Below are 10,059 nucleotides of genomic sequence, written 5' to 3' on the forward strand. Positions count from 1 at the left end.
TTTGCTGTGTGGGTTCCGGGTGCGTCCGGCTCCTGTGGGGTTTGCTGTGTGGGTTCCGGGTGCCTCCAGCTCCTGTGGGGGTTTGCTGTGTGGGTTCCGGGTGCCTCCAGCTCCTGTGGGGTTTGCTGTGTGGGTTCCGGGTGCGTCCGGCTCCTGTGGGGTTTGCTGTGTGGGTTCCGGGTGCGTCCGGCTCCTGTGGGGTTTGCTGTGTGGGTTCCGGGTGCGTTTATCTCCTGTGGGGTTTGCTGTGTGGGTTCCGGGTGCGTCCATCTCCTGTGGGGTTTGCTGTGTGGGTTCCGGGTGCGTCCATCTCCTGTGGGGTTTGCTGTGTGGGTTCCGGGTGCGTCCGGCTCTTGTGGGGGTTTGCTGTGTGGGTTCCGGGTGCGTCCGGCTCCTGTGGGGTTTGCTGTGTGGGTTCCGGGTGCGTCCGGCTCCTGTGGGGGTTTGCTGTGTGGGTTTCGGGTGCGTCCGGCTCCTGTGGGGTTTGCTGTGTGGGTTCCGGGTGCGTCCGGCTCCTGTGGGGGTTTGCTGTGTGGGTTTCGGGTGCGTCCATCTCCTGTGGGGTTTGCTGTGTGGGTTCCGGGTGCGTCCATCTGTGGGGTTTGCTGTGTGGGTTCCGGGTACGTCCAGCTCGTATGGGGTTTGCCGTGTGGGTTCCGGGTGCGTCCATCTCCTGTGGGGTTTGCTGTGTGGGTTCCGGGTGCGTCCATCTGTGGGGTTTGCCGTGTGGGTTCCGGGTGCGTCCGGCTCCTGTGGGGGTTTGCCGTGTGGGTTCCGGGTGCGTCCGGCTCCTGTGGGGGTTTGCCGTGTGGGTTCCGGGTGCGTCCGGCTCCTGTGGGGGTTTGCCGTGTGGGTTTCGGGTGCGTCCGGCTCCTGTGGGGTTTGCTGTGTGGGTTCCGGGTGCGTCCGGCTCCTGTGGGGGTTTGCTGTGTGGGTTTCGGGTGCGTCCGGCTCCTGTGGGGTTTGCTGTGTGGGTTCCGGGTGCGTCCAGCTCACTGCATTGTTTTGATTTCTCCCGTCTGTGAAGGGTTTCCGGAGATTGGACCTCCAGGGCCGAGTCCAGAGGGGCCCCGAAGCAGTTCTCTGCGGGACTACATGTTGAAGGTCCCGGACTCCTACCTACCCAGAGAACAGGCGCCATCTTCCCAGGACTCTCCAACGGAAAAGGGCCCCCCACAGGCAAGCGGGGCCCCCCGAGACAGGAGAGGATGGGTCAGTTTCCTCCATTTACTCCACTGCTTAAAGGGATAGTCCAGGCATAGGTGGGTGGAGCCAACGTAGGGTTCTTCTATGCAGAGGAACCCCTCATAATGGGCACAGCAGGTGTACAGATCCGGGAACTCAGCACAGGGATGGTGGGAACCCCTCATAATGGGCACAGCGGGCGTACAGACCCGGGAACTCGGCACAGGGATGGTGGGAACCCCTCATAATGGGCACAGCGGGTGTACAGACCCGGGAACTCGGCACAGGGATGGTGGGAACCCCTCATAATGGGCACAGCGGGGGTACAGACCCGGGAACTCAGCACAGGGATGGTGGGAACCCCTCATAATGGGCACAGCAGGTGTACAGACCCAGGAACTCAGCACAGGGATGGTGGGAACCCCTCATAATGGGCACAGCGGGTGTACAGACCCGGGAACTCGGCACAGGGATGGTGGGAACCCCTCATAATGGGCACAGGGATGGTGGGAACCCCTCATAATGGGCACAGCGGGGGTACAGAACCATTAGGTGATATATATAATTCTGTGTGGAATAACTCTACATTTGGGGTGTTGGTCTCAGTTGGCTCCTTTTACTGTCTCTCTCTGTGTTTTCCTCCATAGGTTGAAGATGATGGCACAGAGGGCTCCAAGCAAGACAAAGGTAGGTCCCCTTAGCCTGGGAAGGCCCTGCTGTGGGTGGATGTGGTAGGGTGGTGGTGGAATGGTAGGGTGGGGGGTGGAGGTGGTAGGGTGGTGGTGGATGTGGTAGGGTGGGGGGGGGGGGGGTGGAGGTGGTAGGGTGGTGGTGGATGTGGTAGAGTGGGGGGGTGGAGGTGGTAGGGTGGTGGTGGATGTGGTAGAGTGGGGGGGTGGAGGTGGTAGGGTGGTGGTGGATGTGGTAGGGTGGGGGGGGGGGGGGTGGAGGTGGTAGGGTGGTGGTGGATGTGGTAGAGTGGGGGGGTGGAGGTGGTAGGGTGGTGGTGGATGTGGTAGAGTGGGGGGGTGGAGGTGGTAGGGTGGTGGTGGATGTGGTAGGGTGGGGGGGGGGTGGAGGTGGTAGGGTGGTGGTGGATGTGGTAGAGTGGGGGGGTGGAGGTGGTAGGGTGGTGGTGGATGTGGAGGTTATAGGCTGGTGGTGGATGTGGTAGGCTGGTGGTGGAGGTGGTGGGGGGGGGGGGGGGGGGGGGGGGGGGGGGTGGAGGTGGTAGGGTGGTGATGGATGTGGTAGGGTGGGGGGGGTGGATGTGGTAGGCTGGTGGTGGATGTGGTAGGCTGGTGGTGGTGGATGTGGTAGGGTGGTGATGGGTGGTAGGATGGATGTGGTAGGGTGCGAGAGTGGTGGGGGTGGATGTGGTAGGGTGGTGGTGGATGTGGTAGGATGGATGTGGTAGAGTGGTGGTAGTGGGTGGGGAGGTGGTGGGGGTGGATGTGGTAGGCTGGTGGTGGTGGATGTTGTAGGGTGGTGGTAGTGGGTGGGGTGGTGGTAGTAGGGTGGATGTGGTAGAATAGTGGTGGTAGGATGGTGGTGGTGGATGTGGTGTGGTGGTGGTAGGGTGAAGGTGGGTGGGGGGTAGGGTGGTGGTGGATGTGGTAGGGTGGTGGTGGATGTGGTAGGGTGGTAGAGTGGGGGTAGGGTGGTGGAGGTAGGGTGAAGGTGGGTGGGGTGGTGGTGGTGGGTGGGGGGGTTCTGTCCATGTGGTCTGACCTCAGGTCTCTCTAGTTCTAGATCCGGAGGTCTCCTCCCGTGGGTTGGACTCCATCCTCAGACCACGAGAGCCGGCGTCCTCCTCGTTCTTCCGGAGCGTCTCCATCTCCAAAGTCATGAGACCCGATGGGGTGAGTAGAGGGTTAAAGAGGACCTCCAGACCAGGAGGCTGAGCCCCGCCTCTTAAGTCCTCGATTCCACCGAGACCATACAAAGTGACGTGTTCATGTCAGGACGTGTCACCTGCACCCGGCGGAGTCCTCCTTTAACCCCTCCCTCTCTCTGCAGACGGTGGAGGAGAGGCGGACGGTGAGGGACAGTCAGGGTACCACAACCACCACGGTGACGGTGACCAGAGGTGATGAGGTCATCAGTAGCGGGAGCCCCGACACCCCCCAGGACGCCATTATTGGTAAGAGGACATTTCCCATAATCCTTCGGCCAGCTTAAAGGGGGATTCACCCTCTGTGCTGCTGTCTTCACTGGAACAGGAAGTGAGCAGAAATCTTCCGATTCGGGACACCGGTTTTAGGTGACAACTCTCACTTCCTGTTGCAGCTCTGGGACAGGAAGTGATGAAAATCTCAAAACATTGCCCCCAGAGCAGGAGGCGAGGGTTCATTTTCTAACGCGGACATTTGTTCCATTGATAACTAAGAGGGGATTTCTTCTCACTTCCTGTTGCGTCTGTGGGACAGGAACTCAACGGAACTCTCCCCCATGGGGGCGGGGACACGGGGATTCTCTGCAAAATACAATGTAAAGGCAACAAAATAATAAATGAAAAATATTATGATCTCTGGAGGAAGAAATGCGTTGGTGCGTTGGGGGACCTGGATTGGGGGGGGGGGTTGGCTTTGTACTGTAGCTTGTTCTTGTCAATAAAGCTTTTTGAAACGGGCAAAAAAAGGCTGTGGTTAAAAGTTTGTTTTGTTTTAGCGTTTCTTCCATTCTTTTGGGGTGAAACGCGTCGGAGGAGGAGGAGCCGGGTGGGAGCTTTGTACCTTGCCTTCTTCCTGTAAATGCATCCAAGTTGCAATAAAGCTTTTTGAAGTTTTTTTTTTTTTTTTTAAATATTCTTTTGGTTCATCGTCCTCTATTTTCCTCCTTCAGGTTCGCAGGACTCCGCCCCCCTCCACCCGCCATCGTCCCTCCCAGATCTGTCCGACTCGCAGACTATCCTGAGCCGCATCCTACACCGATGGTTCTCCAATCGATAAATCCACCGCCGGCCTCCGACACCGCCCACAACGCCGGCCTCCGACACCGCCCACAACGCCGGCCTCCGACACCGCCCACAACGCCGGCCTCCGACACCGCCCACAACGCCGGCCTCCGACACCGCCCACAACGCCGGCCTCCGACACCGCCCACAACCGCCGGCCACCGACACCGCCCACAACCGCCGGCCACCGACACCGCCCCCCACCGCCGGCCTCCGACACCGCCCCCCACCGCCGGCCTCCGACACCGCCCCCCACCGCCGGCCTCCGACACCGCCCCCCACCGCCGGCCTCCGACACCGCCCCCCACCGCCGGCCTCCGACACCGCCCCCCACCGCCGGCCTCCGACACCGCCCCCCACCGCCGGCCTCCGACACCGCCCCCCACCGCCGGCCTCCGACACCGCCCCCCACCGCCGGCCTCCGACACCGCCCCCCACCGCCGGCCTCCGACACCGCCCACAACGCCGGCCTCCGACACCGCCCACAACGCCGGCCTCCGACACCGCCCACCACCGCCGGCCACCGACACCGCCCCCCACCGCCGGCCTCCGACACCGCCCCCCACCGCCGGCCTCCGACACCGCCCCCCACCGCCGGCCTCCGACACCGCCCCCCACCGCCGGCCTCCGACACCGCCCCCCACCGCCAGCCTCCGACACCACCCTCCACCGCCGACCTCCAACACCACCCCCAGCGCTGGCTTCCCACACCGGCCTCACACACCACTTCCCCACTGTCGGCCTCTGACACCAACCCCACCCCCAGCCTCCAACTCTGCCCCTATCGTGGGCCTCTGACACTACCCCTCTGCCAGTCTCCGACTCCTCCCTCATCGTTGGCCTCTGACACCACCCCTTTGCCCACCTCCGACACTGACCCCACCGCCGGCCTCTGACACCGCCCCCCATTGTCAGCCTCTGATACCACCCCTCACTGCTGGCCTCCAACACGGCTCCCCACCGCCCGCCTTCAACACCACCCTCACTGCTGGTCTCCGACACCACCCCCAGCGCCAGCCTCCCACGCCGCCGACCTCCGATACCGACCCCACCTCCAGCCTCCACCTCTGCCCCCATTGTGGGCCTCCGACACCAACCCCACCTCCAGCCTCCAACTCCGCCCCCATCGTGGACCTCCGACTCCAGCCTCCAACTCCGCTCCCATCGTGGGCCTCCGCCTCCATCGTGGGCCTCCGATACCACCCCAACAGCTAGCCTCTAGAGATCTCAGGACTCTGCTGGAAGATCCGGATATACAATGATCTCCTCATTTCAGGAATCCCAGAATTTGTTTTCTTCTGCGGTGTCGGTGACAGCCGGACGTGTGTAGAAATGTAAGAACCTGAACCCCCCTGCTGTGGCCTCTCCACCTTGAGCACCCCTAGTGGGCGGACCGAGACTCTTCAACCATCTTTTTTTTTTTGTTTTTTTTCAGCTCAGAGAAATTCTTTCATTTCTTTGTCACAATGTAAATTTGTATAAAGTTGTTTCTGAACTCGGCTCTCGGTGTCATTTATTTAGTATAAAAGAGGACCTGTCACTCTGAGTGAGCGCTGCACAATGCTGGAGAACCGGAGTATCCCTTCAGACTCATCGAATCTCCAGCTAAAGCCCAACTCTGGAGAGAATCTTTAGGGGCGGAGCCTCTGTCAGTTTTTATTGAGGAGATGTATCCTCACTTCCTGTTAGGACAGGAACGCTGAACATCTCTAACAGCTATGAGCTTTCTCTGCCCATCATGTGTGGGGGCGTGGTCTCTAGAACTGACCTCTTCCTCTACATTATATGAAAGAACACAGGCCCAGCATCCCTTTAGTTGTGCATGACCACTAGTTGCAGACTTTAGCTGTGCAATCTGCTCAGCAGTTGCTTGATTACAGTCTATTAGACTGATCAGATTGCACAGCTAAGCTCCTAGCACATAGTGGCCAGCAGGGAGCAGCATGCACGTCTAAAGGGATGCCAAGGAGGTGTTCTGTCATATAAAGCTCATAGGAGGTAGCTGTGACATTTAAATGAGCCTTCAGCTTGATTACACTTTATTAGACTGATCAGCAGATTACACAGCTAACATCCGTAACACCCAGTGGCCAGCAGGAAGAAGCAATGCATGGCTAAAGGGACGACGGCGATGTGTTCTGTCATATAAAGCTTGGAACAGAGAGCTGTGACACTTACATGAGCCTGCAGCTTGATTACACTCCATTTGTTGCTTGTTTACATTCCATTAGACTGATCAGTAGATTACACAGCTAACATCTGTAACACGCCGTGGACAGCATGAAGAAGTAATGCATGGCTAAAGGGATGCTGGGGATTTGTTTTGTCATATAAAGCTCATAGCAGGGAGCTGTGACATTTACCTGAGCCTGCGGCCTCCTTACACTCAGACTGAGCAGCAGATTACACATCTGAAATCTGTAACACCCAGTTGCCAGCAGGAAGGAGCAATGCATTTCTAAAGGGATGCAGGGGATGTGTTCTGTTTTGTAAAGCTTGGAACAGAGGGCTGTGACACTTACATGAGCCTGCAACTTGATTACACTCTATTTGTTGCTTGTTTACATTCCATTAGACTGGTCAGCAGATTACACAGCTAACATCTGTAATACCCAGTGGCCAGCAGGGAGCAGCATGCAAGTCTAAAGGGATGACGGGGATGTGTTCTGCCGTATAAAGCTCAAAGCTGTGGCATTTAAATGAGCCTGCAGCTTGATTACACTCTATTAGACTGATCAGCAGTTTACACAGCTGAAATCTGTAACACCCAGTGGCCAGCAGGAAGGAGCAATGCATGGCTAAAGGGATGTTGGTGATGTGTTCTGTCCTATAAATCTTATAGGTGGGAGCTGTGACATTTACATGAGCCTGCAGCTTGATTACACTCTTACTAGGCTGATCAGTAGAGTACACAGCTAAAATCGGTAATACCCAGTGGCCATCAGGGAGCAGCATGCAAGTCTAAAGGGATGCCGGGGATGTGTTCCATCATATAAAGCTCATAGCAGGGAGCTGTGACCTTTACCTGAGCCTGCAGCTTGATTACACTCTATTAGACCGATCAGTAGATTACACAGCTAACATTTGTAACACCCAGTGGCCAGCAGGAAGGAGCAATGCATGGCTAAAGGGATGCCGGCAATGTGTTCTGTCATATAAAGCTTAGAACAGAGAGCTGTGACACTTACATGAGCCTGCAGCTTGATTACATTCTATTAGACTGATCAGTAGATTACACAGCGAATATCTGTAACTCAGTGGCCAGCAGGGAGGAGCAATGCATGGCTAAAGGGATGCCGGGGACGTGTTCTGTCATATAAAGCTCAAAGCAGGAAGCTGTGGCATTTACATGAGGTGGCTGCTTGATAAAACTCGATTAGACTGATCAGTAGATTGCACAGCTAAAGTCTGCAGCACCCAGTGGCCAGCAGGAAGGAGCAATGCACGCCTAAAGGGATGCTTGGGACGTGTTCTTTCATATAATGTTTAAAGCCTGATGCTGTGACATTTGCATGACCCTACTGGCACCTCCCACGGCCCCGCCCTGGGAATGGGTGAAGTCATTTCAGGCACTGAGTGGCACAGGAATATCAGTAGAGAAGCGACAGTTGGAGGATTACCCGCACCTCCTGGCACCGGCCCCACTCGCAGGGCGGAGAATCTCTGTAGCTCCCCTTTTACTGCTCACAGGGCGGAGAATCTCAGTAGTTTCGCTCGTGCCGCTCGCAGGCCGGAGAATCTCAGTAGCTCCCCTTTTGCCGCTCGCAGGGCGGAGAATCTCAGAAGTTCCACTCGTGCCGCTCGCAGGCCGGAGAATCTCAGTAGCTCCGCTCGTGCCACTCGCAGGGCGGAGAATCTCAGTAGTTCCGCTCGTGCTGCTCGCAGGGCGGAGAATCTCAGTAGTTACGCTCCTGACGCTTGCAGGGCAGAGAATCTCAGTAGCTCTGCTCGTGCCGCTCGCAGGGCGGAGAATCTCAGTAGCTCCGCTCGTGCCACTCGCAGGGCGGAGAATCTCAGTAGTTACGCTGGCAGGCCGGAGAATCTCAGTAGCTCCCCTTTTGCCGCTCGCAGGGTGGAGCATCTCAGTAGTTACGCTCGTGCCACTCGCAGGGCGGAGAATCTCAGTAGCTCTGCTCGTGCCACTCGCAGGGCGGAGAATCTCAGTAGTTACGCTCGTGCCACTCGCAGGGCGGAGAATCTCAGTAGTTACGCTTGTGCCGCTCGCAGGGTGGAGAATCTCAGTAGCTCCGCTCGTGCCACTCGCAGGGCGGAGAATCTCAGTAGCTCCCCTTTTGCCGCTCGCAGGGTGGAGAATCTCAGTAGTTACGCTCGTGCCACTCGCAGGGCGGAGAATCTCAGTAGTTACGCTTGTGCCGCTCGCAGGGTGGAGAATCTCAGTAGCTCCGCTCGTGCCACTCGCAGGGCGGAGAATCTCAGTAGCTCCCCTTTTGCCGCTCGCAGGGCGGAGAATCTCAGTAGTTCCACTCGTGCCGCTCGCAGGCCGGAGAATCTCAGTAGTTCCGCTCGTGCTGCTCGCAGGGTGAAGAATCTCAGTAGTTCCGCTCGTGCTGCTCGCAGGGTGGAGAATCTCAGTAGTTACGCTCCTGACGCTTGCAGGGCAGAGAATCTCAGTAGCTCTGCTCGTGCCGCTCGCAGGGCGGAGAATCTCAGTAGTTATGCTCGTGCCGCTCGCAGGGTGGAGAATCTCAGTAGCTCCGCTCGTGCCACTCGCAGGGCGGAGAATCTCAGTAGCTCCCCTTTTGCGGCTCGCAGGGCGGAGAATCTCAGTAGTTCCACTCGTGCCGCTCGCAGGCCAGAGAATAGCAGTAGCTCCGCTCGTGCCACTCGCAGGGCGGAGAATCTCAGTAGTGCTGCTCGCAGGGCGGAGAATCTCAGTAGTTACGCTCCTGACGCTTGCAGGGCAGAGAATCTCAGTAGCTCTGCTCGTGCCGCTCGCAGGGCGGAGAATCTCAGTAGTTACGCTCGTGCCGCTTGTAGGGCGGAGAATCTCAGTAGCTCCGCTCGTGCCACTCGCAGGGTGAAGAATCTCAGTAGCTCCGCTCGTGCCGCTCGCAGGCCGGAGAATCTCAGTAGCTCCGCTCGTGCCACTCGCAGGGCGGAGAATCTCAGTAGTTCCGCTCGTGCTGCTCGCAGGGCGGAGAATCTCAGTAGTTACGCTCCTGACGCTTGCAGGGCAGAGAATCTCAGTAGCTCTGCTCGTGCCGCTCGCAGGGCGGAGAATCTCAGTAGTTACGCTCGTGCCGCTCGCAGGCCAGAGAATCTCAGTAGCTCCGCTCGTGCCACTCGCAGGGCGGAGAATCTCAGTAGTTACGCTGGCAGGCCGGAGAATCTCAGTAGCTCCCCTTTTGCCGCTCGCAGGGCGGAGAATCTCAGAAGTTCCACTCGTGCCGCTCGCAGGCCAGAGAATCTCAGTAGCTCCGCTCGTGCCACTCGCAGGGCGGAGAATCTCAGTAGTTCCGCTCGTGCTGCTCGCAGGGCGGAGAATCTCAGTAGTTACGCTCCTGACGCTTGCAGGGCAGAGAATCTCAGTAGCTCTGCTCGTGCCGCTCGCAGGGCGGAGAATCTCAGTAGCTCCGCTCGTGCCACTCGCAGGGCGGAGAATCTCAGTAGTTACGCTGGCAGGCCGGAGAATCTCAGTAGCTCCCCTTTTGCCGCTCGCAGGGTGGAGCATCTCAGTAGTTACGCTCGTGCCACTCGCAGGGCGGAGAATCTCAGTAGCTCTGCTCGTGCCACTCGCAGGGCGGAGAATCTCAGTAGTTACGCTCGTGCCACTCGCAGGGCGGAGAATCTCAGTAGTTACGCTTGTGCCGCTCGCAGGGTGGAGAATCTCAGTAGCTCCGCTCGTGCCACTCGCAGGGCGGAGAATCTCAGTAGCTCCCCTTTTGCCGCTCGCAGGG

The 10,059-nt window shown here is 58.3% G+C and overlaps 1 protein-coding gene across 1 annotated transcript; it reads left to right on the forward strand.

Moving 5' to 3' along the window:
• The first annotated feature begins 1,011 nt into the window (after positions 1-1,011).
• Positions 1,012-5,641, forward strand: LOC149432414 (HCLS1-associated protein X-1-like). Its single transcript, XM_089665226.1, has 5 exons — positions 1,012-1,212; positions 1,833-1,872; positions 2,932-3,047; positions 3,205-3,328; positions 4,030-5,641. Exons 1-5 carry the CDS (start codon positions 1,096-1,098, stop codon positions 4,134-4,136), a joined length of 504 nt encoding a protein of 167 aa, XP_089521352.1. The 5' UTR covers positions 1,012-1,095; the 3' UTR covers positions 4,137-5,641.
• The last annotated feature ends 4,418 nt before the right edge of the window (positions 5,642-10,059 follow it).

This window comes from Staurois parvus, unplaced genomic scaffold, assembly GCF_062004578.1.
Source record: "Staurois parvus isolate SC_StPar_1 unplaced genomic scaffold, SC_StPar_1.0 ptg002152l, whole genome shotgun sequence".
NCBI classification, from domain to species: domain Eukaryota; kingdom Metazoa; phylum Chordata; class Amphibia; order Anura; family Ranidae; genus Staurois; species Staurois parvus.

What these genes read in the sequence shown, in the direction of transcription:
- LOC149432414 (XM_089665226.1), top strand. Translation starts at nt 1,096, where the DNA reads ATGTTGAAGGTCCCGGACTCCTACCTACCCAGAGAACAGGCGCCATCT. An exon ending in CCCGAGACAGGAGAGGATGG is followed by an intron (nt 1,213 to 1,832) that starts GTCAGTTTCCTC and finishes TTTCCTCCATAG; the next exon opens with GTTGAAGATGATGGCACAGA. An exon ending in GGGCTCCAAGCAAGACAAAG is followed by an intron (nt 1,873 to 2,931) that starts GTAGGTCCCCTT and finishes AGGTCTCTCTAG; the next exon opens with TTCTAGATCCGGAGGTCTCC.